Consider the following 27,407-nt stretch of genomic DNA (forward strand, 5'->3'; position numbering starts at 1 on the left):
GAACTACTGAAGGGCCATAAAATTACCAAGAATAGACAACATTGAAACAACCATCAAAAACAAACTTATTAGCAAACTGATATCTCGTTTCTTTAGATTAAAATGGCATAAACTGCATGAAGGTTTTTTTTTACATTTAACATGAAGAAAGTCCTGTGTAGCGTAATTTGGCAACTTTGATCTTGTTCTAAGCATATTTCAAAAATACTGTCACTTCAGTTCACTTGGTTGAGATGATCCTCTGTCCAAAGTAAAAACTTTTAAAGGGTTTATGTTAAATTGTTTAACAATGAATCACATTACAAATTTGATCATTAAAGTTATGAAACTGGAAGTCCAGAGATTCGTGTGGTTCCTTGTAAATGTTCATTTAATGCAGGGACTCCCAACCTTTTTTATACCACACATCCCTACCATTAGCAGCGAGATCCGTGAACCCCAGATTGGGAACCACTGTTTTAATGAGCTGTCTGCATCTACCAACTAATTTGACTTTAAGTTATCTCTTTCCAGGACTGTGTGCAGAGATATTGGTGGTTCTGACCCAGAGCGAATGGCTGCTCCAAAAGTGGCTAACTACATTCAGAATATTTTTCATAATTCTGTTGTCACTGTAAGTGAGTGTTGACTTCAGCACAATGTTTGTTCTGAAGCAGTTGAAAAATCTACTTTTTGCTTTCATGCACTTTATGAAACATTCCTTAAATCAGAGCATAGGAGCAACTTGACTCTGCCTACGTATGCCAGTTGAAGGAGCTGTCCAATTAGCTCCAATTCCCTGCTTTCTCCAATGCTCAGCAGAGTTATCCTCGCGTGCATTTAAAAGAAAAATACTGTTAAATTTGCTTCCACCATACTCGGAATACATTTGAGGACATGTACTTGGTTTATTTTTTCTCCAAGTGGTCAAAAGTTCCCTATTTTCCCCCAATTATCTGCAGCAGAAATGAGTACCCTTGTTTTCATTTACCAAGTAGCTTTAAAATATTTGGTACTGGTTTAAATTGAGTTGCTTTTTATATCGTTCTGTTCTGGATTGTGAAGTGAATTAATCCTGTTGAAAACTTTAATAAAAAAAAAAGATTTTCTTATAAACTATATATGACGATAGTAAGACATTAAGCAGAGTTAGGCTATCAGCCCATCGAGTCTGCTCTGCCATTCCATCATACCTGATTTATCATCCCTCTCAACCCCATTCTCCTGCCTTCTCTCTAACTTTTGATGCCCTGACTAATCAAGAACATATCAACCCAAAGACTTGGAATTCACAGCTGCATGTAGCAATGAATTCCACAGATTCACCTCTGGCTAAAGAAGTTCCTTTTCGTCTATGTTCTAAATGGATATCCCTCTGTTCTGAGGTTGTGCCATCAAACATTCCTCATATGTTAACCCTCTCATTCCTGGAATCAATCTCGTGAACTCTCTTCAATTTCAGCAAATCTGTTCTTACATAAGTGGCCCAAAACTGCTCAATACTCCCAAGTTTATAGGCATCCATTAGTCTCGTGAGACCATGGATTTGCGCCTTGGAAGGTTTCCAGGGCGGGGCGCAGGCTTGGGCAAGGTTGTATGGAAGACTGGCAGTTGCCCATGCTGCAAGTCTTCCCTCTCCACGCCACCGATGTTGTCCAAGGGAAGGGCACGAGGGCCGATACAGCTTGGCACCGGTGTCGTTGCAGAGCAATGTGTGGTTAAGTGCCTTGCTCAAGGACACAACACGCTGCCTCAGCTGAGGCTCAAACTAGCAATCTTCAGATCACTAGACCGACGCCTTAACCACTTGGCCACGTGCCGACACAATACTCCAAGTGCAGTGTAATTAATCCTGGCTCTTGTATTCTAGTACACACTAAATGAATGCTACATCGTATTTTCCTTCCTTATTACTGACTTAACCTGCAAATTAGCCTTTAGGGAATCCTGCGCAAGGACTCCTTGCACATCTGTTTTTTTTTTGGATTTTCTCCCTTTTAAGAAAATAGTCAGCACCTTTATTCCTTCAATCAAAGTGTATGACTATACATTTTCCTACACTATGTTCCGTTGTCTATTTCTTTACCCATTCCCCCAATCTGTTCAAGTCTTTCTGCAGGCTCCCTTCTTCCTCAACACTACCTATCCCTCCATCTATCTTGGTATCATCTGAAAACTTGGCCACAAAACCATAAATTCTGTCATTTAAATTGTTTTTGTATAGACTTTGACTATAAAGAGCCTTGACCAGTGGCCATCCAGACATTGTAAGTTTTGAGATGAGGCATTTTCAATCAGGTCCATTGTTCAAGGATAAAAGGCAGCAGTGGATCAGTACAGGGGACGGGGGGTAGTGTGGAGATGATCTCACAGAGGAACATTGCGGTGGGTGAATCTCTGGCACTGAGTCTGCCACTGTGACTCAGAAGGGAAGTGGGGGGAGAAGAGGTATGCTGTGGTGATAGTGGATTCATTAGTTAGGAAAATGGACAGGAAGTTCTCTAGGCAATAATAAGATTCCCAGATGTTATGTTACCTCCCGGGTGCCAGGGTTCAGGATATCTCAGATTAAGTCCTCAGCATTCTAAAGTGGGAGGGTGAACAGCCCGAGGTCCTGGCCCACGTAGGTATCAATGACATAGGCAGGACAAGTGACGAGGTTCTACATGGGGAGTTCAGGGAGTTGTGTGCTAAGTTAAAGAGCAGGACTTCCAGGGTTGTGATTTCAGGATTGCTGAATGTGCTATGTGCTAGTGAGGCCAGTACTAGGAAGATTGTACAGTTTAATACGTGGCTAAGGAATTGGTGGGGGAGGGGGCATAAGATTTTTGGATCATTGGACTCTCTTCCAGTGAAGGTAGGACATGTACAGAGGGGATGGTTTGCACCTGAACTGGTAGGGGAACTAAAATCCTAGCAGTTTGTTAATCCTGCGCGGTGAGGCTTAAAGCAAAGCTGCAAGGGGATGGAAACCGGAGTGCCAGAACAGTTAGAGGAAAGGTTATGGAGGCAGATGTTGGTAATATGTGGCAAAGGAGTTGGTGTAGGAAGGACAGCATAAGATTTTTGGATCATTGGGTTCCCTTCCAGGGAAGGTGGGACCTGCACAGAAGTGTCAGCTTACACCTGAACTGGAGGGGGGCAAATATCCAAGTGGGAAGGTTTGTTAATGCTGTACAGTGGGGTTTAAACTAGAATTGCAGGGGAATGGGAACCAGAGTGCCAGAACAGTGGAGAGGTTTGTGGAGACAGATCTTGGTAAGACCTTCGACAAAATCAGGAATCAGAAGTTAGAGCATGGTGTGACTATTGTCCTGAGCTGCATATATTTCAATGCAAGAAGTATAATGGGAAAGGCAGAGAATAGTGCTGGTTTACAAACAGAGGCTATATGTAGTGAGGAGAGGCTGTTGATAGGGCAAAATTGCAGTCAACAGGTTGAGTAGCAACGTATAAAGTAGACAAATTCGAAAGGGGTGAATACAGGACTGAAGATGTTGTATTTGAACACATGCAGTATACGGAATAAGGTACACAAACATACAGCACAGTTGCAGATTGGCAAGTATGATGTTGGCATCACTAATGGCTGAAAGAGTATAGCTGGGAACTAAATGTCCAAGGATACACACTGTAAGGACAGACAGGAGGGGACGGCGTTGCTCTGTTGGTAAAAAAAAAATCATAAGCAAGAGGTGACATAGGGCTGGAAGGTGTTGAATGGTGGAGAGAGCTAAGCAATTGCAAGGTTAAAAAGACCCGAATGGGAGTTGTATGCAGACTCCCAAACAGTAGTAAGGATGTGGCCTATAAATTACAATGGGAAATAGAAAATGCAGCCAAAAGGGCAATGTTACAATAGCCATGCGGAGGACTTCAATATGCAGGTAGATAATCAGATTGGTGCCGGATTCTAGGGGGGTAATTTCTAGATTGCCTACGAGCGGGCTTTTTAGAGCAGCTCTTGGTTGAAGCCACTAGAGGATCAGCTATCCTGGATTGGGTGTTATACACTAAACCAGAATTGATTAGAGAGCTTAAAGTAAAAGAACCCTTGGGGTCAAGTAATCATAATATGATCCTCAGGAGGACTAGAATATAAAGGCAAGGATGTAATGTTGAGACTTTATAAGGCACTGGTAAGGCCTCACTTGGAGTATTGTGAACAGTTTTGGGCCCCTTATCTTTTAAAGGATGTGCTGAAACTGGAGAGGGTTCAAAGGAGGTTCACAAAAATGATTCCAGGATTAAATGCCTTATCATATGAAGTGTTTGCCTCTGTGTCTGTATTCACTAGAATTCAGAAGAATGAGGGGTGACCTCATTGAAACCTATCGAATGGTGAAAGACCTTGATAGAGTGGATGTGGAGAGAATGTTTCCTGGAATTCATTGCCACAGGCAGCAGTAGAGGCCAAGTCTTTATGTATATTTAAGGCAGAGGTTGATAGATTCTTGATGGGTCAGGACATGAAGGGACATGATGAGAAGGCAGGAGATTGGGGCTGAGAGGAAAATTGGATCAGCTGTGATGGAATGGTGGAGTAGGCTCGATGGGCCAAATGGTGTAATTCTGCTTCTATCTCTTTTGGTCTTACAATGTGAAAAGAAGTGATCCCAATATTGATCCCTGTGGAATACCACTTGTCACTGGCAACCAACCGAAATAGGCTCCCCTTTTCCAAACTTTTTGTCTCCTGCCAACCAGCCAGTGCTCTATCCACGCTAGTGTCTCTCTTGTAATTCTTTTTAAACTTGTTAAGCAGCTTCATGCATGGCACCTTGTCAAATGCCTTCTAAGTATACAACATCCACTGTCTCTCTTTTATATCCTGCTTGTTATTTCCTTAAAGAATTCTAAAAGATTTGCCAGGCAAGAGTTCCCTTTAAGGAAATCATACTGACTTTGGCCTATTTTCTTTGTTCCCTGAAACCACATCCTTAATGATTGACTCCATCTTTCCAACCATTAAAGTCAGGTGTCATCTCTTGTGTAATCTTCTTTTTTCTGCCTCCCTCCATTCTTAAAGATTGAGGTAACATTTTCAATTATCCAGTCCTCTGGAACCATTCTAGAATCTAGTGATTTCTGAAAGATCAGTACTAGTGATCTTTTTGGGCGGCATGGTAGCGTAATTGTAAGCACAACGCTTGACGGTGCAGACAGCCTGGGTTCAATTTCCTCCACTGCCCATGAGGAGTTTGTACGTTCTCCCCATGAAAGCGTGGCTTTCGTCCGGGTGCTCTGATTTCCTCCCACAGTCCAAAGGCATAGTGGTTGGTGTGTAATTGGTCATTGTAATTGTCCTGTGATTGGGCTAGGATTAAATCAGGGGATCGCTGGGCGGCACGGCTCGAAGGGCCGGAAGGGCTTATTCTGCACTGTATCTCAAAAATTAAAATAAAATAAATATGTATCAGAAAAATCTGCTGACATCCTCCGTTATATTATTGGATAGATACCCTTCATATTTCATCTTTTCTCTCCTTATGGTTTTTGTTTTTAGTTGCATTCTGTTGGTTTTTACAAACTTCCCAATCTTCAACTTCCCACTATTATTTGCTATATTAAATGCCTTCTCTTTTGCTCTTATGCTGTCTTTGACTTCCCTTGTTAGCCACGGTTGCCTCATCCTCCCTTTAGAATACTTCACCTTTGGGATGTACCTATTCTGCACCTTCTGAATAGCTCTCAGAAACTCCAGTCACTGCTGTTCTGCCGTCATCCCTGCTAGTGTCCTTCCGGTCAACTTTGGGCAGTTCCTTTCTCATGCCTCTGTAATTCCCCTCACCCCACTGTAATACTGATACATCTAACTTCTGCTTCTCCCTCTTAAACTGTCTCCCAAGAATTCCTTTACCTTAAGCTCCCTAATCAAATCTGGTTCTTTACGCAACACCCAATTCAGAATTGCTTTTCCCTTAGTGGACTCAACCACAAGCTGCTCTTAAAAAGCCATCTTGTAGGCATTCTGCAAATTCTTTCTCTTGGGATCCAACATCAACCTGATTTTCTTAATCTAGCTGCATATTGAAATTCTCCCTCGCACCCCCCCCCCACCCCGACTCTTGTAACATTGCCCTTTTGTATGCGTCTTTTCTATCTCTTGTTGTAATTTGTAGCCCACATCCTGGGTACTGTTCAGAGGGTTGTATATAACTTCTGTCAGTGCCTCTTTACTCTTGCAGTTTCTTAACTCTACCCGCAAGAACTCTATATCTTCCGGTCGTATGTCACCTTTTTCGAAGGATTTGATTTCACGTTTTTAGCAAAAGAGCTACCCCATCCCCTCTGCCTACCTGCTCATCCTTTTGATGCAATGTGTGTATTTGAATGTTAAGCTCCCAACTGTGACCTTCTTTCAGCTACCACTCAGTGATCCCTGCCAATATCAAACTGTGCCACAAGATCATCTACCTTATTCTATATACTACGTGGATTCAAATATTACACTTTCAGTCCTGTATTCATCCTTTTCTAATTTGCTCTCTTGTTACAGTTCAACTCATCCCACTGACTGCAATGTTGCCCTATCATTTGCTTGTCTTTCCTCACAGTCTCACTACACAATGCATTGACTTGTTCACCAACTATCCCATCACCAGCCCTTTCACTCTGGTTCCCATTCCCCAACCAGATTAGTTTAAATCCTTCCCAACTGCTCTAGCACACCTGCCCATAAGGATATTAGACCCCACTGTGTTCAGGAGTAACCTGTCCTTTTTTCACACGTCATATCTTCCCCAGAAGAGATCTCAATGATCCAGAAATCTGAAACCTTGCACTACTTCCTCAGCCACTTGTCCATCTGTACTATCATCCTATTCCTGTTCTGACTAGCACGTGGTACTGGGAGTAATCCAGAGATGACTACCTCGGACGTTTCACTCTTCAGCCTCTTCCCTAACTCCCTATACTCACTGCGCAGGACCTCCTCCCTATACTCACTGCGCAGGACCTCCTCCCTATACTCACTGCGCAGGACCTCCTCCCGCTTTCGACCTACGTGCACCACAACTTCTGGCTGCTCGCCCTCCCTGTTGAGAATCTTCTGCAGCTGCTCTTGAAGTGATATAGTATATATAGTTAATAGGTACCTAGCTATTCATAAGGATGTGTATTTTTGATGAGAGTTTACTTTCAGTTAAAGCTAGTTTAAAGTGATTTTTTTTTTTTTTGCCAGGTTTCAGTGACTAGTGATTTAAGTACTCTGCAGGAGGAATACCCATGCTTGGCGGCAGTCAATCGCTGTGCTAAAGGTCAGTTGATGCATTCAATTGCATTCTGAATAAAAAATGTAGTTTTGATACGCTGCACTTGCTCCATGTGCTAGAATCTAATATAGCTGCCTCTTCCCACCCTGCCAAAACGCCAAATGTTTATTTCCCCTCGATAGATGCTGCCTGACTTACTGAGTTCAAGTTGTGCAACGCACACATACAATGCTGGAGGAAATGAATTCTTTCAAGGAGTTTGGTCTTTCTATTGTAGCAATCTACCAATCAAACTCCGCAGGTAGACCAGCATCTGTGGGGTAGCAGGAGGCAGAACTGTTGACACTTCAGGGTAAAATCCTGAATCGGGTCTGAGGGTGGAGAGGGAAGATGCTAGGTGAGGTGGAGTGGTGGGAAAGGAGCTGGAGGTGATTGGTGGTCTGAAGGGTGAAACATGATGGGCAGGTTGTGCCAGGGAAGGGAGGGGCAGGGAAGAGTTTGGAGACAATAACTAGTGAATGATGGAGGCAGATAAAGAGAATGTCAATGTCTCCCAACTCACTCCCCTCCCTTGCCTTTTCACCTCCCATAGTCACCTTTAACTCGTGTCTTAGCCCTTTGCACTCTCAGCCCTGATGCAGAGTTTTGACCTGAAAGTGACAGAGAAGGAGTTAGAACATTCACCCCTCACAGATGCAGATCGACTCAGTGAATTCCTCTAGCAGGTTGCTGTTTCAGGTTGTAGTACAGGTTGACCTTCACTAATCCAACTACCTGTAATCCGGTTCCTTCGATAATCTGGCATTGATTATGCTTAATGTGATCCTTCTCTAATTTGGCATTTTCACTAATCCAGCACTCCTCAGGTCCCAGTGGTGTCGGATTAGTGAAGGTCGACCTGTATCTGTAATCTCTTGAGCCTCTATCTTTGTTAATCCACTTTATTTCTGTGGCTTCCAAATTATACAGAATCCACTGCAAGTCCATAAAGTTGTGATTAATTGACATTTCCTTTTTAACCTGTTATACATTTCATAGCACTAGAATTTGGGAGTCAATGAAAGCAAATTGTATGCGCTCCATTAGACTGTAATTTCAGAGTGGTTGAATTCTGATGTTTTTATTCTAATCATGTGATCCTATAATTCTGCACATGGAAATTTCAGTAATGTTACTTCCTTCTTTCAAAAGAATCAGAAGAGAATGGAAAACTGCAATGAGGCGGAGTGTAAGAAAGTTAAGATGTTAACGTGCATTAGATTTCAAAAGTGATTATCAGGCAAAATAGTATAAGAGGACGGGTCCTTTTGAGGCAAAAGTGAGAACTAACGTGTCTGTGGATGCTGAGGGCAGTGTTTATCTTTGAGAGTGTTTCCAAAGTCATAGTGAAGACTGATAGTCACTGCAAAATTTTTTGTTACCTCACTCTGGGGTGGTGGGGGGTCGGTCTTCCAATCTGAAGTGTTGGGAATGTAATTCTGGTACTTAAGTCGTTAAAGTTTTTAGTGATCTATTCAAAGCAAATTTTTAGTTTTGCATTCTCAAGATAGATTCTACTGTATGTGGCCATTTAATGGACTAAATGGTGATGTATAAAAATAGTTGTTTTTCTTTCCCTCCTTTAAATCTCTTCAGATGTACAACGTCACCAGGCACGGGTTATTATACTGGAATATAATGGAGAAGGTGCCAAAGAAAAAACACTCCTGCTTGTTGGCAAGGTATAAATCTATGTAATGGATCAAAATTGATGCCTTATTGTTTTAATGGTACTGCAATGTTTTTATCATTTCAGTTAATTTTTAATACCAGCCCTCTGCAATGGTAAACATCTTATGATTATAATTTAATTGGTCTGAACTGAAATTACAATTGGAAACTGCTGGAAACACTCAGATGCAAGGGCCTTTTCCCTGAAATGGTAATTGTTCCTTTTTCCATAGATTTTGTCTGACCTGCTGTGTTTCTGGTACTTTGCTTTCATTCATTCCCAAGCACCTGTTTGAAGAGGTTGGATGAGGGGTTTAGGAATGGATGAAGTAACTACTTGATTTTAAGTAATTAATATCTCAAATAGACTTTCAGATGGTATAGGGTTGGTGGGACCCTAGGGTATTTTGTATGGATTAAGAACTGTCATCATTAACAATTTGGGCAAATTTATTTCAAAAAAAATTTGGAATGATTTACATTTGTATTGACTATTTGATACCAGTTACATAATTGTTTATATTTTTATTAAAAAATTGTTCCCAGGGAGTAACCTATGATACTGGTGGTGCAGACATCAAAGCAGGTGGCATTATGGCAGGAATGCACAGAGATAAATGTGGAGCTGCTGCTGTTGCTGGGCTATTCCAGGTACAAGCTATCTTCTGGTGATTATTTAAGTTGGTCCATGACTTGCCTCAGCCATGCTTCTTTAACTTTTGTTCCCACTGGTGTGATCACCAGGCTGCATCTCCTTTTTCAAGAGACCCGAGTCTGTGCAGTCAGAAATAGCACTGTTAGCAAAGTAATGCTGATAATTATTAAGACCACTAAACATAAGACATAGGAGCAGAATTAGGCATTTTCGTCCATCAAGTCTTCTGCACCATTCCATCATGGCTGATTTATTTTCCCCAAGACCTTTGACGCCCTTACTAATTAAGAACCTATTAACTTCTGCTTGAAATATACACAATGACTTGGCCTAGCCACCTGGTGGTGTAGTGGCATCCGCACCAGACTTCGGGGTAAGTGGTCCTGGGTTCGAATCCAGCCGGCTGTCTGCACACTTTCCATCTGTGCTGGGTTGAGTGTCAAGCTAGTAACTCAGCCTCGTAAATAACAGTCAAATACTAAAGAAGTGGCACCCGAGACACCAGAGGAACAACAACGACTTAGCTTACAGAGACTCAGTAGCCTCTGCTTAAAGAAATTCCTCCTCTTCGCTGTTCTCAATGATGTCCTAGTGATGAGTAAATGAGATTTAATGCAAATTGGGAAACAGGGAGCATCAGGTCTGTTCTTTCAAACTGGCATGTTTCTAATTTTTATTTTCTCTCCTATCTTCTCTCACTCCCTTGCCACCATGACTCTATTTCTCCTGATACCTTCACTTTCCTATCACCCTCCCTTCCACATTCCACCAACTCTTCCTCTCTTTACCCGTGCCTATCTATTTTGCACTTGCACCTGAAACACTGACCAAATGTTACCTGTGCCACCAATTTGGAAGGTACTTTGTTACCAGACTGTGATCTTCCTGTTAGAAACAGGACATCACACCAATCTGCACACTTTAAAGGGGAGAATAAAACTACAGCTCTGAAAATCCTTGAGTATCCGGTAACCCTGTGGTCTCTGCTTCGGAGGCTGATGCTAGAGCATCTTGAAAGAGGTTGAACCATCGCAAGAAGACAGCTCCTGATAGTGTACCTAGTAGGGGTCTGAAAACATGTGGAAACCAACTGACGTTGTATCCAGAGACATTTTCAGTCTCTCATTGCTGTAGACAGAAGTTCCCACCTGCTTCAAAAGGGCGACAAGTATACCAGTGCCCAAGAAGAGGAGGGTGAGCTGCTTTAACAACTATCACCCAGTAGCACTCACATCTACTGTAATGAAGTGGTTTGAGAGATTAGTTATAACTAGAGTCACCTCCTGCCTAAGTCAGGACCTGACCCACCACAATTTCCCTTTCGCCACAATTAGTCTACAGTGGGTTGGCTCTTCACACAGCCTTGGTACACCTGAACAATGCTAATACTTGCATCAGGCTGCTGTTAGTCGACAGCAGCTCAACGTTTAACACAATCATTCTTACAGTTCTGATCAAAAAGCTCCAAAACCAGGGCCTTTGTATCTCCCTCTTCAATTGGATCCTTAACTTCTGTACCGGAAGACCACAATCTGTGTGGATCAGAAATACTAGCTCCACCTCGCTGATACTCAACATTGGTGCACCTCAAGGATGTTTGCATAGCCCACTGCTCTACTCTCTCGACTCTCATGACTGTGTGGCTAGACACAGCTCAAATGCCATTTATAAATTTGCTGACGACACAACTATTGTTGGCAGAACAATAGACTGTGACGAGGAGGCGTACAGGAGCGAGATAAATCAGCTGGTTGAGTGGTGTCGCAGAAACAACCTTGTACTCAATGTCTGTAAGACCAAAGAACTGATTGAGGACTTCAGAAAGGATAAAATGAGGGAACACACATCAGTCCTCATCGAGGGATCAGAAGCAGAGTGAGAAATTTCAAGTTCCTGGTTGTCAGCATCGCTGAGGATCTATCCTGGGCCCAACATATCGATGCAGTTACAAAGAAGGCACAACAGTAGCTGTCATTCATTAGGAGCTTGAGGAGATTTGGAATGTCACCAAAGACATTTGCAAATTTCTACAGATGTACCATGGAGAGCATTCTGTCTGGCTGCATCACTGTCTGGTATGAGGTGTGGGGGAAACCACTGCACAGGATCGAAATAAGCTGATTTCGAGTTGTAAGTTCAGTCAGCTCCATGGGCACTAGCCTCCCCAGCATGCAGGTCATCTTTAAGGAGCAATGTCTCAAAAAGGCAGCATCTATCTTTAAGGACCCACATGATCTAGGACATGCCTTGTTCTCATTGCTACCATCACAGAGGTGGTACAGGAGCCTGAAGGCATGCACTCAACGATTCAGGAACAGCTTCTTTCCGTCTGCTGTCAGATTTCTGAATGGACATAGAATCCATGACCACTACCTCACTACTTTTTTCTCTATTTTGCACTACTTACTTAATTTGACATTTTAAAATATATATACTTACGGTATTTATATATGTCCTGACGAAGGGTCTCGGCCCAAAATGTCGACTGTACCTCTTCCTATAGATGCTGCCTGGCCTGCTGTGTTCACCAGCAACTTTGATGTGTGTTGCTTGAAATTCCAGCATCTGCAGATTTCCTCATGTATACTTACTGTAATCTATTTTAGTTATTATGTATTACAATGTACTACTGTTGCATAACAATAAATTTCACAACATATGCCAGTGATTTCAAACCAGACTCTGATTCTTACATTGTCTTCCTGAAACATTCACCAAGCCTCCATCTGAATAAACATTCAGAAGTTAAATAATTTCTACAAATTAATCTCTCCCATACCAGCACTGTTAGTATTGGACAGTGTCTACAGGAAGGCATTGCATCTTTGAAAGGAAACTGGTATGTTGAATATGTAAATTCTATATTTTATGGTTGTGCTGTAAAGTTTAGACATGTTTCACAGCACCACGCTAATGTATAATATAATTATGTGATTGTTGCTATTATCCTTTTAATATATTCACAGAAACAGGCCTTTCCATTCACCACATCCATGCCAACCACATATCTTGATATACTAATCCCACTTTCCAGCATGTGGTTTATAGCCCACTATTCCTTGACAATTTGTATGCTTGTCCAGAGGCGCTTTCAATTTTGGGCAACTCTGCTACCACCATCTGGTGTTCCAGATTCTGACCACCCTCTGGGTGGGAAAAAAAATACTCCCCCAGATCACATTTAAAACTCACTCTGAACCTATGCCCTCTAGTGTTAGGCTCCTCTGCAATGAAGAAAACCGCCAAATATGCTTTCCCTTTCACAAAGCGGTTGACATTGTCTGAATGCTTTGTTTTTCTAAGTGCACAGCCATGATGTTTTAAGAATAGATTCAAACTTTTTGCGATGAATTGGCTTGTTTCCTGCATGCCGTCTATCCTTTTAATTTCATGGGAGTTACGTTTTTTATTTTCCAAGCTAATGCCATTTTCACCAAATCTAGGGAACTCTGGAAAATTCAAACCAGCAATTGCACAATTTCAGTAGCCATTTGGATTGCATTTTATCCTGCCCCCTGAGTTTGCCGCCTTTCCAAATTTCTGATTTACAGTTATTGCTGGGATGTTCCAGGCATCCTCAAAGACATCTTTTTTTATTGTCAATCCTGGAGTCTTTCTGTAGCACTAACACTCATTTTATTAAATTTCTTGCTTTTTAAATATGTAGAAACTCTTGCTATTTCTACCAGCATGACTTTATAGTATTGTCTTTACTTATTAATCTTTGTCATTAAGTGTTTCTTTGTATTTTTCCCAATCATCACGTGCTCTCTGTTTTTGACTGTTTTCTTTGAGTTTGATATTCTATTTGTAAATTGTGTGTGAAATCAACCATACTCACAGCACTGATGTCTCCACGTATCATTTGGACAGCAATGACTCCCATTCTGAACAAGATTACTCATGTCAGCATATGCAGCAATGATTTTGTGCTAATGAAGAAAATCCAAACCAGCGCAGAATTCGAGGTTGAAAGGTGTGATTTATGTTTAACAGATCTGTTGAAAGTGCAGATTTATGTCGAAGTTCATGAAGGCAAGGCAGTGGATATTGACTACATAGACTTTAGCAAGGCCTTTGACAATGTCCTATATGGGAGGTGGGATCTGAGCCAGCTGGAAAAGTGGCAAATGTAATTTAATATAGACAAGCGTGAGCTACTGGATTTGGGAGGACCAACCAGGGTAGGACTTGCACAGTGAGCGGTAGGACACTGACGGGTAGAGTGGAACAGAGGGATCTGGTAGTACAGGTCCATAATTCCTTGAAAGTGGTGTTACAGTAGGGCAACTGCCGGTCTTCCATACAACCTTGCCCAGGCCTCAGTCAACATGGAAATCAAGGGACGGCCGAAGAAGACGACAGTAGGATATAGTTGTAAAGGCACTTTGGCATTCAATACTACCATGCTCTCAAAAATAACCAATAAGGTCCAATGTCTTGGCCTCAATACCTCTTTATGCAACGGGATCTCAATTTCCTCACCTGCGGACCCCAGTCAGTTCGCATTGTCACCAACATCCCCTCCACAATCTCCATCAGCACAGGTGCCCCACAAGGCTGTGTGCTTAGTCCCCTGCTCTACTCCTTTATACTTATCACTGTGTGGCTAAGTACAGCTCCAATGACAGATTTCAGTTTGCTGATGATACCACTATCATTGGCCAATTCAAAGGTGCTGACGAATCAGCATATAGGGAAGAGACTGAAAATCTGGCTGAGTGGTGCCACAAACAACAACCTCACTCAATGTCAGCAAGACCAAGCAGCAGATTATTGACCAAGGAGGAAATTGGAGTCTGAGTTAGCTGTCGATGGAAAATCAGAGGTGGAGATGGTTAGAAACTTTAATTCCTCGGTGTTATTATTTCAGAGGATCTGTACTTGGTAAGTGTCATTACAAAGAAGGCATAGCCGAACCTCAATTTCCTTAGGTGTTTGCAAAGATTTGACATGTCATCTAAAACTTTGACAAACTTCTGCAGATGTGCAGTGGAGAATATATTGACTGGATGCATCACAGCCTGGTATGGAAACAGCATGCCCAGGAAATCCTACTGAAAGAGTGTATACGGCCCTGTTCATTGTGGATAAAATCTTCCCAGCCATTGAGCACGTGTACATGGAGCACTGTCACAGGAAAGCCATGCTCTCTTCTCATTACTGCTATCAGGAAGGAGGTACAGGAGGCACAGGACCTACAAAACAAAGTTCAGGAACAGTTGTTGCCCCTCAACCATCAGACTCTTAAGCAGAAGGAATAACTTCACTTACCCCAACACTGAACTGTTTCCACAACCAATGGGCTCACTTTCAGGGTCTCCTCATCTCATGTTCTCTACTTTTACCTATTATTATTTTTCATTTCTTTGTATATACTGTGAATGTCTGCAAGAAAATGAATCTCAAGGTTGTATGTAGCAACGTATTTGTATTTGGATAATTTACTTTGAACATTGAAAGTATTGAGTTACAGGAGTTAGGATGTTATTTTGAAGTTGTATAAAATGTAGGTGAGGCATAATATGGAGTACTGTTGTAACGTGGATGAAATCACCGGAGAGACAGAGTCACTGGTAGATACAAAGCAGCTTCTTTATTCGACACAACAAGGTACAGCAGGCATCTACGGACGGAGACGCTTTCCACAGAAAGGTCTGCTAGCTCAGTGTGGGCTCGATATTTATATGCTATACACAAAGGCAATCGCTACTTAAAAAGTTACAGACAATGCATAGACAATGCTTCCTTTTGAAACTACATACAAAATGTCACACCATCCTTTCCTTCTGACGCCAACATGTCTGGGTTGGTGTCCACAGCCTTTAGGATTTATTTGGCATTTTACGTGCTAATGTAGAAGACAATTAATATCTATAATGTATAGATAATACTGTCCTCGAAACTACAACATCAGGTCAAACTACGGCACCAGAAGCATCTGGTATTCACGCCTTTTTAGGAAGCGCATTGTTGTGGACTCAATCCACAGTACTTTGCCAAATAGAAGTCTAGTGGCCAAAGTCATTTAAATGTAAACAAATCATCTACCCAAAAAAACTCACTCTAACAATTGTGTGCAGTTATTGAGAGATGTCAATAAGATTGAAAAAATGCAGAGAAGATTTACAAGGGTGTTCCCAGGATTTCAGGACTTGAACTATAGTAAAAAGTTGAATAGGTTAGTACTTTACTCCCTGGAGCTTGGAAGAATGAGGAGAGATTTGATAGAGATATACGAAATTGAACGTTATAGATAGGGTAAATGCAAGTGGGTTTTTTCCACTGAGATTGGGTTGAATTACGACAAGAGGTCATGGGTAAAGGGTGAAAGGTGGAATGTTTAAGGGGATCATGGGGGGGGGGACTTCTTCACTCAGAGAGTCGTGAGAGTGTGGAACGAGCTGCCAGCGGAAGTGATGGGTGAGGGTTTGATTTCAATACTTAAGAGAAATTTGGATAGAAATTTAGAGAGGAGGGCTATGGTCTGGGTGCGGGTCGATGGGATAGGCAGATTATTAGTTCAGATAGGCCGAAGGGCCTGTTTCTGACTAGTGTTCTATGACTAGAAGCATTTCCGGTTCACTGTGGGTGTTGCCTTTAAACTGTCAGACAGCACTGTGGGTCTGCATTCAGGCATGTTCACCGGAAACATAAATGAGAAAATCTGCAGAGGCTGGAAATCAAAGCAATACGCACAAGAAGCTGGAGGAATTCAGCATGCCACTCTTACTGACCTCCTCCAGTGTTTTGTGTGTAATGTTTAGTGGAAAACTCCTCTCAGTAAGTCCAAGTACAGTTGTTGGTGAAGCTATGTCGAAAGGTCTTTTCATGCTATGTGTTTATTGCCTCAAATGGCATAGTAGTATCTGAAGTCAGTTGATCAGTTGTAATTATCTTAACTCAAGTTTCATCTCATTTTTATGTTCGTGTTAACTGATGTGCTGGAGTTAGGTAGCCAGAGCAATTTACTTGAAAGCAAAGCCATTTTATGTTACAAGATTGAGATCATCTAGGTCTCTGAAATTTTGCCTATTGTTTATTAATGATTTGAATTATCTCCAAATACAGGTACTTTCAATCCTGAAACCCAGAGGAATCCGAGTAATGGGTGCAATGGCAATGGTCAGGAACAGTGTTGGATCAGGTACTGTCAATCTGAAAGGATGTGATCAAGCAGACTATTTGTAGCAGTTCCACAGTACTGCTCTGTGCATGTTTCCTTAGGTGGTATTGCTTGGATGAAGTTCTGATTAATCAACAGTTGAATCAGAGGCAGAAATAGAAACTGTTTTCTATTTGTCTTAAAATCCTACTAAATTTTTGGATGGTGACTATATTTTCAGAGACAGATGTTACTGTTAAATTTGTCTCTAATGTACATGTAACTTAATTTTACTGTTTGAACCTGTGGTGTTCACTTGTGTAGATTGCTATGTGGCTGATGAGATTATCACATCTCGGGCAAAGAGAAGAATTCGGGTTGGAAATACAGATGCTGAAGGGCGGATGGCAATGGTGGATCTGCTCTGCCACATGAAGGAAAGGGTGTGTATTGTCCCACCGTTGAAGAAAACGTGCTTGAATTCCAAATCCAGCAAGGACATCTGTCCACAGGGTTAACACAAAATAAATTCTGCTCCCTCCTGTTCTGTTTTCTTATTTTGAAAGAATGTTTACTCGTAATATCTGTTGAGATTGTTGAACCAATCAACATTGAAGCTAGAGCAGGAAGATACAAAAGTTTTTTTGATATTCTGAAGGGAATCTATTTCTCCTCAATCCACACAATCTTTTATACCTTTAAAACGCAGAATAGTGAATGATTAACTACAGTTTCAATGACTATTCTCACCACCTTAACTGACATGTAGAATATATTTAGGGGACTTTGCAGACTTACTGTACATATTTACAATAGTTGAACATCCCACATAGAACTCCTCTGAATATTGAAATACTGGTGGCTACCTGAAAGATCCTTAGCATGACCTCCAGAATTCCAAAGTAAACTTTTGTTCGTGTTGAGGGATAGCTCCCTGAATATACAGTTCACTAAAATATTAATCATCCTGAGGGAGGAAGGAGTGGAGGCTGGCTATGAGCAGAAGGGGCTGAAGTGCTCAGACCCGTCAGCTGGCTGAAAGACCATCATCTACTCTGTGGAGGTAGGATGTGTGGCTTTGTTGGCTCATCGACGACAAAGTTACTCCGTGATATGGCAGTGACTGGAGTGGGACTCAGGAGGGCCAACAGAGAGCTGGCCGAAGAGGTAGGAAAGGACAGTTTTTGACTGTGGCTGAGGAAGGACAGAATTTGGGGGACCGACTAACCCCATTGAAAGCTGCAGGGGGTGGCAAAGAGATGTCCTGCCCTCAGGAGATGTACCGGGGCTAGGGGAGCAAAACATCAATGAATAGTGGTCCCTGGCTGATAACCCTGCAGATGACCTAAGGGCACTGTTGGAGGCATGGTAGACAGCAATGACGAGCAGGAAACATCTTCCAGTGACTAACGGACATGTCCTGAACTGTACATTAAATGGCAAGGATTCACCTTTAATGATGTGTTAAATTAAGGGCATGGCCACTTAATGCTAATGCCTGATCTCATCCTGAAGTTTTCCATGACCACCAATTAACACTAACATGCATTGTCTTCTCTGTGCAGTTTCAATGGTACAGAATCAGTACCACACCCAATGATTGGATTTGATACCTTTAAATATCTGAAATTAAATTATGAGCAGGTTTAATTTACTGAAACAACACACATCAAAGTTGCTGTTGAACGCAGCAGGCCAGGCAGCATCTCTAGGAAGAGGTACAGTCGACGTTTCGGGCCAAGACCCTTCGTCAGGACTAACTGAAGGGAGAGCTAGTAAGAGATTTGAAAGTGGGAGGGGGAGATTCGAAATGATAGGAGAAGACAGGAGAGGGAGGGATGGAGCCAAGAGCTGGACAGGTGATTGGCAAAAGGGATATGAAAGGATCATGGGACAGGAGGCCCAGGGAGAAGGAAAAGGGGGAGGGGGGAAAAACCCAGAGGATGGGCAAGGGGTATAGTCAGAGGGAGAAAAAGGAGAGAGACAGAGAAATAATGTGTGTATATAAATAAATAACGGATGGGGTTTCTGACACGTGTAGTAATTTACTGAATATTGGTTCTCATTCTAATATCTGCCATCTACAGTTTCCTAACTCCAGAATAATCACTGAAGAGTGTGAGATGAAGAAATGTATGGAGCTCATTTATGATGGGACCACCTTCTGTTAAAGTTTGTACATCAATTGAAACAAGGTCCTGAGGGTTTCTGACAAGATGGCTGTGTTGAAGATGTTTACTCTTTAGCATGAATCTAGATGTGGGGGGAGGGGGGTTGTTACCGTTTTAACAAATCTTTTCTGCATCTGATGGTTTCTCTTTTCAGTTTGGACTGGAGTCATTGATCTTATTCCTCTTGATAAGTTCTTACTGGCATTTCATTTAGGATTTCTAAAAGGCTGAATAGCATTTTGCCTGTATGAATATGGTTTGAGCATTACCTGTTATGGTTTCAAAAATTAATTATCGCAGTTTCCATTTTGCAGGCTCTTGACAATTATGAACCTAACCACTTTGAATTGTTCACGATCGCCACGTTGACTGGCCATGCTATTCGAGCTGTGGGTTGCAACTATTCTGTAAGTTCAGTCTATCTTGTATGACATGAAAAGACCTTGCGGACACTTGCAGTGTACCACATTATATCAGCTAGTTTTAAGTCTAGTTCCATTGTAGAATATTGAATGAATGACAACAGTTTCTAGTTAGGGTTTTTTGTTTGATTGCAGAAAATGCAACCTTATTTCATTGTTTAGGCGCAGTAAGTCTGACAAATGTTTTACTGTTGAGTGTTAAACATACTTAAAGCAGACACATCTGTACTGATGCAGTGCCATTAGATTGGTTTAGTTTTTATTGAGATTTAGAGCTATAGTCCTTTCTGGCCAACAGAATTATAAACAAATTATTGTACTCTCATTGGAAGAGCCGAAATATCAGTATCCTGGCTATGTTTTATCACTAACTACTGCACAGTAATTGAATTTCATTTTCAGCTCCATTTTTGTGGGATTTTTTTGTACAAATTGACAGCAGTGATTCATCTGAGAGTTGGTTTATGATGACATAAAGCAATATAAACAAAGCCTTAAATTTTTGTAAATTGCATTAAACCTGAACAATTGCTATCTTTCTTTAAAGTGACTGCAAAAGTGGGCTTACTGTAATGCAGTGTTGAAGTTTGGAAATACTGTATGTTGTTCACTCGATTTTCTAGCTTGCATGCATTAAACTACAACTACTTTTGCTGCAGATAATCATGGATAATGGCCCTGCACGTTGGGCCAAAACTGCTCAGGAGATTCAAGAGGGTAAGAATAATTTCTGCCTCTACTTATCATGCTGGCGCTTTCAAATTTCTATCACCTAATGTTACAGGTACTCAACATGGTAGAAATCTACTTCGCTAATAGCTTCATACCAGTTCAAAGGATAAATTGATTACTTGTGCAAATTTTGCATAAACTTTGACAAATTTTTGTTCAGAATATGTAGTTAATTGCCATGGAAACTTTTGTCTTCTGGAGAAGGGTAGGAATAATCATTGTTGAAGTTGACAGTGGCACAGCAAGAGATTACTGCCTCAGCTCCAGGAACTTGAGCTCAATCCTGACCTCTGTTTTATACATTTTTTACATTTCTTCCTGTGACCCCGTAGGTTTCCTCTAGCTGGTGTAGTATTTGTCTCGCATCCCAAGTGATGCACAGGTTAGCAGGTTAATTGATCACCCCAAATTGCCTTAGTGTGTAGGTGAGTGATAAAACCTGGGGGAGTTGATGGGGAAGTAGGGAGAATGGAATGGGATCTGTTTAGGATAAGTGTTATTGATTACTTGATGGTAAGCAAGGACTGATTGGGTTGAATGGTCTGTTTCCATGCCGTATGACTGAATTTTGACATTTTATTGCATTATGTTGTAATGTTATTACTGCACAAGCTGAATATTTTACTGTTGTCTTCCTGTCAGCTGGTGATGAAGTGGGGGATCCTTTTGAAATCTCTACCATCCGACGTGATGATTATGAGTTCCATAAAGGAAAGTCAGAATATGAAGATATTTTGCAGTGTAACAACCTGCCATCCAGTGCCACAGCCCGTGGACACCAGTCCCCTGCAGCTTTCCTGATCATGGGTTCTGGCCTAGATAAGGTGATGTTTACACAAGGATTCCATGTTGGACTTCAAAGTATATGCTTTAGAAGTGTAGCCAGTTAATGGCACATTTACTATGAAATCTACAATCTTTAATTTGGTCATGTACAACCATACATTCTTGTAATTTAATTATCAGTAACTCCTGTCACTGCATGGCTAGATCTTGGTGTCAAGTTGTCAGACCAGAGGACAGGTGTCTAGTGATATTCACCCAAGTGTCAGTATTACTGATTTCACCTGGTTGGACAGGGCACAATGTCCACACTTGCAGATGATACGGCATTCAGAGGTGCATTAACCATGAGGGGGAATGTAATAACCTTGAAGGAAATGTAGTAGAAGCTGGTAGAATGACAGAAAGCTAGCAAATGAAATGCAGTGTTATCACTTTTGGAAGAAAATCAATTTGAGGTTCAGACACAGATCTGGGATGACTTTGGAGGTGTGGGTCAGAGCGTATGGTCCACTTAAAAATATCATGTGGTTGAGGAAGCGTTTTTTTAAACTTTTGGTTTTAATAACAATGTATGTAGAATTCTGAGTTTGATGAATAGAAGTAGGAGTGCAAGGACAAGGAGGTTATGTAAAGCACTTTGGCCAGAAGTGGAATATTGTTCGATTGTTGTTGCTGCAAGTTTGGAATTATGAAAAATCAGGAGAGGGTGCAGAAGAAATTTACCAGAATGATTCCAGAGAAGAGGGGCCTTCATTCTGAAGGAGCTTGGAAGGTGGGGGAGAGGGATATTCAAAATCACTAAGGATATAGACAAGCTATATAGAAATTGTTTCCACTGGCAAAGTGACGAAGAGGTAGGAGACTTAAAATCAATTAACAAAAGAAACATGAGGATCTTCCTCGTGCCGTGTGCTATTGGTCTCAGGATTACACTGTCAGCAGAGGTAGTGGAGGCAGATTCAATCACAGCATTCTAAAGAAAGTTCAATCAGCATTTGAACAAGAAGAACTTGGGGCTCTGGAATGGAAAGAAAGTGGGTGTTTGGGACTAAGTTGGTGCACTCTTGTGTAGAACTTATGGAGAAAATGGCCACCTTGTTGTAATCATTGTGTTTCTGTATAAGCCGTGTAAAATTTCCGACCAGAATAAATTAAATATGGTCCTTTCATTATACCATCATTACTACCATCAGGGAGGTGGCGCAGGAGCCTGAAAACTCTGATGCAATGATCAGAAACAGCTTCTTCTCATCTGAACAGACCATGAGCACTTCACATTATTCCTCTTATACATTATTTATTTTGTAACCTGTTAGTAATATTGTCTTTGTAGTGTGCTGACGCCGCAAAACAAATATAACATCATATGAGACAGTGATAATAAACCTGATTCTGAATCCTATGGAGTTCTGAGGGAGCTGACAGCTTGTTAACCCTAGTCCATGGATTGTGTCAGTTGTTAGTTATGAGAGGAAAACCAGAACTGACAACGATCTAATGAGAGGTGACATCCAAAAATGAACTGATACGAAGGTTAATTGCTTGGTTATGCTGATGTCCTACAATTACTTTGTTTTTTGGATCTGCAGGGTTTTTTATTTTTATTGTTCTAAGGTTTATGGAGATTCTTACAATTATTAGGTCTACTGTAAAACCATTTGTACTAAATTAGTTCTTTTCTTTCAGCATGGAATTGATTCTGAAAAGCCCCTTCGCTACTCCCACATTGACATCGCTGGATCTTCTGGTCCATTTCCCGGGATACCAACTGGATCACCAGTGGTTGCCCTGACAGCAAAGTATATTATACCTCGTATTTGAGCAAACTGATTTGATCCATTGAAATGTTCTTCCTAATCAGCATTCGGAGAACACCAGGGGAAGTATAATCATAGGAACTCCAGTGAAATAGTCAACCCACGTTATTGATTCTAAAGGAAACTTGATGTTAATTACATTTCTGTGGGTTGGTAGTTAGTTCAACTTTCTAGAATAGTCTACAGCTGGTTAATAAGTAATCCAAACTTTTCTCAGGTCGGGTAATCAATGAATTTACTCTCTATCTGTATGTAATTTTTAATGATTTTATCTTGTACAATCAACTATTTCAATTTTTTGTCGAGGCTAAGCCATCAGTTGCAGAACTAATCAGAGTCACAACAGTCAAAGGCAAATTGTAAGAGGTTTTTGGGTGTTTGGCAGGAACTTTTTTGAAGGCTACTTTCAATAAAGTATAATTTCAATAACTATGCACATTTAACATCCAAGTTAGACCTTTACACATTTCCAATTGTATTCATTTGCCTTTGTAACTATAATTTTGACAAATTTTGAGCCAATGAGATTACATTTTTAAAGCTGATGTTCTGGTATTAGCTGAGCATTACTGCACTATCATAGGATTGAAAGGTGAGTTTAGGATTGTGTATCGATAGTCTACCGTTCATTCAACATAGAACAGTACAGGCTCAGTGTGCCAACCTTCCAACCTATCCTCAATCAATTTAGCCCTTCCTTCCTTCATTGTCCACAACCCTTCATTTTTCTCTTATCCATGTGCCTGTCTAAAATTCTCTTAAATGTCCCTAACATATCAGCCGTAATCACTAACCCCGGTTGTACGTTCCAGACGCTTAACACTTTTTAAAAAAAAAACTACTACTTGCATCACCCCTAAACCTTCCTCCAATCATACTAAAAGTATGTCCTCTGTTATTAGTCAAGAGCATTGGCTATCCAGTGTAGCTACACTTCTTATAAACTATGCACCTCGATCAAGTCGCCTCTCATCCTCCTTTGCACCAAAGAGAAAAGCCCTCGCTTGCTCAACCCTTCCTCGTAAGCCCTGAGGTCTGGTAATTGTGAATAGGCTTTTTCACAGTGTCTCCACACTAGAATAGTACATCTTTCCATTAATACAATTGCTGTCAGAATAGTCTGTGCAGCAATGGCAGAAAAATACTGTTTGGGATCTGAAGCTTTAGGTTACGTTACAAATCTTAACTGTCCAAGGCAGAGGCCCATTTTAAGTTGATGGACTGCTTTGTCAAGCACCTCCCCTCTTTTCACCAAAAGCGAAACTTCTCAATGACCATACATTTTAATTCCGATTCCCACTCCGACATGTCAGTCTGTAACCTCCTCTATAGCCATGATGAAGCCACCGTCAAAAGTTCACAGTACATTTATTATCAAAGTATGTATACATTATACAACTTTGAGATTCGTCTCCTTACTACAGGCAGCCACAAAGCAAACCTCTAAAGACCCCATTTAAAAAAATGACCATCAAGCACCCAGTGCGCAGAGAAAAAAAAAACTGCGAACAATATAAGTAAGCACGCAAACACGAGGAAATCTGCTGATGCTGGAAATTCAAGCAACACACATCAAAGTTGCTGGTGAACGCAGCAGGCCAGGCAGCATCTCTAGGAAGAGGTACAGTCGACGTTTCAGGCCGAATCCTGACGAAGGGTCTCGGCCCGAAACGTCGACTGTACCTCTTCCAAGAGATGCTGCCTGGCCTGCTGCGTTCACCAGCAACTTTGAATATAAGTAAGCAAATATCTTACGAAAGTCACAAAGCCAAACATCACCACAGCTGGGGCAGGCCACAGCCTTCGTTCATCGCAGAGCTGAGTAACAGTTGCAAGACCACAGATACGAAGCCAGGCACCATTGCAGCCAGAGCAGGCCACAGCCTCAATTCAGTGTGGAGCTGAGTAAATGTCTCAGAGCAGAGAGCAGAATTGGCACTTGCCTAGCCTCTGGTCCCAACACCCTGACCTTTTCAATCCGGCCCGGTGCTTAAATTGTCCAAACATTGAGTCATTACTTGCTCTGGGGCCTGAACCTCGCTGCCATGATTTGACCTGTACCTGACCTTTCCAATTTGGCCTAGAACTTGAATTGATCAGACATCGGGACTTTCCTTGCCACAGCTCTGCCTTGACTGCTTTGACCCCCCCCTCCACCTTCGCTTGTCTCGACCATGCCTTCCCTGTACCTTCGGCGCCATTCACCTCCGCTTTCCTCAACCGTTTCTCATCTGTGCCACTGCTCTTCACTCCATTGTTAGCATCGATCATTATTAATAAAGTGTTATAGTAAGGCATTTAGTAGTTTCTTTTTTGTTTTTGCTGCCGAAAAGTAGTCGCTGGGCATCACCAACAGGGTGGAGGAGCAACAGTTTGAATTCCAATTGGGTAGCCTCCAACCTGATGGCATGAATATTGATTTCTCCTGGTTTAAAAAAAATCCCTCCCCTCCCATCTTCTATTTCCCACCTTCTATCTAGCCGCCTTCTCCTCACCCCACCTTTTTATCTTGTCATCTTCCTCCTTCCTATCCAGGCCTGAAGAAGGGTTGTTTATTTATTTCCATAGATGCTGCCTGACCTTCTGAGTTCCCCCAGCATTTCGTGTGTGTTGTGTTCAGTAGATGTAAAGTTGTTTCATTAACTACAGTTTCAAAAAAGCAACTTCAGTCAAAATAGAGACATGGATCTCTTTCCACATCCAACAACCAGGATTAAAACAATGCTTTCACTCTTGTGTTAAACCAGGAGAAAGTCTGGAAGTATGAAAATGGATGCTTGATCATGGTTCAGTGAACAGTGATCTTACTGTAATCAAACACTGAAACAGCAAGAAGATGGGTTTGGAAAGCTCCTTAGTGACATTGGCAAGGAATTAACTGAGTGAAGCATTTTCTCCTCTTAGGTGACATTTCATAACCAGCTCCTCTTCTCATTGTGATTTATTTGGACTTTGAGTGGGGTAGTAAAGAATGTGCTATGTTTCCTGTACCAATTTAATCATTTGTGATGTTAGCGCTCCATCTCTAACCCAGAATAAAATTGTGTGTGTGATATGGTAACTGAAACTATCTAATTATTAAAACCTCTGATTGACTAATAACGGTTTAGGGAAGATTTTGTTTTGTGGAGAGTTCCAAAGATGCACTACTCTATGAAGAAATTCCTTCATGTAGTCCTTCATGATTGACTCCTGTATCTGACACCGATCTCTGCTTCTAGTCACCTTAAAAAACAAATCCATTGGTATCCTATTATCCCCGACCAAGTTGAGTATTATTGAGATCACCTCCCATTGTTATAAAATTCAGTAGTTAATTTCACTGGTTCAGACGGAACCACATTCCAGGAATCAGCGATTGCAACACTTCATTGATTTCCTATATATTATTTTTGGGGAAACTAAACTTGTGTACAGTATTCCAGATAGTTTTAATTTCTCTATTCTTCATGCAATACAGGCCAGCATGCAGTTTGTTTTTCCTAATTGCTTACTATACCTGCTTGTTAACTTTTTAAATCTTTTTTCCAAAGGCATCCAGGTCAATCCATATATCTTCCAATCTGTCTATCTTTTTTTATTAAAAGTATACATTTTTTTAAACTACTGAGGTGGTTGACTACACAATTTTTTTCCCCACATGGTGCTCCCAACCATCCTCTAACCTAGTCACTGAAGCCTCATCACCTAACCTTATGCTGTCAGGTAGGTTGAAATAGAAGAATAATGCCAGTAAACTGTGATGTCACCTATTAACTATAGCCCAGTTGCACAAGCCAGAAGTTATTAGCTGTCCCAGAGACAAACTATTCAACAAATAACTGTAACATATTGGTGTTTGCAGAAGTGGATCTCCGTAAGCCTGTGACCAAACATCCGCAGAGCCCGATTTGAGTGGCGGGTGCATCTACCAGAGATTTATTTATTGAGATACAGTGGGCTCTTCCAGCCCTTTGAGCCATGCCACCCAGCAAACCCTGATTTAACCCTAGCCTGACTTACAATGACCAATTAACCTACTAACTGGTAACACACACAAAATGCTGGAGGAACTCAGCATTTATGGAAAAACAGTCGACATTTTGGGCTGAGACCCTTCATCAGGATGGGTGAGGTGTGGTGGGGTGGGGGGGAAGAAAAAGTCAGAGTAAGAAGGTGGGAGGAGGGGAGGGAGAGGTACAAGGTGATAAGTGAAACCGGGAAGGGGTGAAGTAAAGAGCTGGGAAGTTGATTTGTGAAAGAGGTAGAGAGCTGGAGAAGGGGAATCTGATAGGAGAGGGTAGAAGACCATAGAAGAAAGGGAAGGGGGAGAAGCACCAGAGGAAGGGTGATGGGCAGGTAAGGAGATGAGAGGCAGAAATGGGGAATGGTGAATGGGAGGGCAATTATAGAAAGTTCAAGAAATCACCCATGTTCATACCATCAGGTTGCAATACAAGGTGTTACTCCTCCAACTTGAACAGCCTTATCGCGGCAGAAAAGGAGGCCATGGATTGATACGTTGGAAATGGAATGGGAGGCAGAATTGAAATGGGTGGCCACTGGGAGATCCTGCTTTTTCTGGTAGATGCTCGGCAAAGCGGTCTCCCAATCTATGTCGGGCCTCACTGATACAGAGGCCACCCCAGAGATGGTAAATGACCTCCACGGACTCTCAGATGAAGTGTTGCCTTGGCTGCAAGGACTGTTTAGGGTCCTGAATGGTAGTGAGGGAGGAGGTGTGGCACCTGTTCTGCTTGCAAGGATAAGTACCAGGAGGAAGATCAGTGCAGAGGGATGAATGGACAGGGGAGTCACGTAGGGAGAGATTCCAGAG

The 27,407-nt window shown here is 41.7% G+C and overlaps 1 protein-coding gene across 1 annotated transcript in view; it reads left to right on the forward strand.

The window, feature by feature from the left end:
• zgc:152830 (uncharacterized protein LOC767682 homolog) overlaps positions 1 to 26,729 on the forward strand; it is a 76,603-nt gene extending 49,874 nt beyond the window's left edge. Inside the window, exons 8-17 of the mRNA XM_063056833.1 lie at positions 514 to 613; positions 7,163 to 7,238; positions 8,829 to 8,914; positions 9,450 to 9,554; positions 16,630 to 16,705; positions 16,988 to 17,106; positions 19,149 to 19,241; positions 19,916 to 19,973; positions 20,631 to 20,812; positions 22,461 to 26,729. Of these exons, the coding sequence (XP_062912903.1) occupies positions 514 to 613; positions 7,163 to 7,238; positions 8,829 to 8,914; positions 9,450 to 9,554; positions 16,630 to 16,705; positions 16,988 to 17,106; positions 19,149 to 19,241; positions 19,916 to 19,973; positions 20,631 to 20,812; positions 22,461 to 22,595 (1,030 nt within the window). The 3' untranslated portion in view covers positions 22,596 to 26,729. The remainder of the gene's footprint in view (positions 1 to 513; positions 614 to 7,162; positions 7,239 to 8,828; positions 8,915 to 9,449; positions 9,555 to 16,629; positions 16,706 to 16,987; positions 17,107 to 19,148; positions 19,242 to 19,915; positions 19,974 to 20,630; positions 20,813 to 22,460) is intronic.
• The last annotated feature ends 678 nt before the right edge of the window (positions 26,730 to 27,407 follow it).

Source organism: Mobula hypostoma, chromosome 8, assembly GCF_963921235.1.
Source record: "Mobula hypostoma chromosome 8, sMobHyp1.1, whole genome shotgun sequence".
NCBI classification, from domain to species: domain Eukaryota; kingdom Metazoa; phylum Chordata; class Chondrichthyes; order Myliobatiformes; family Myliobatidae; genus Mobula; species Mobula hypostoma.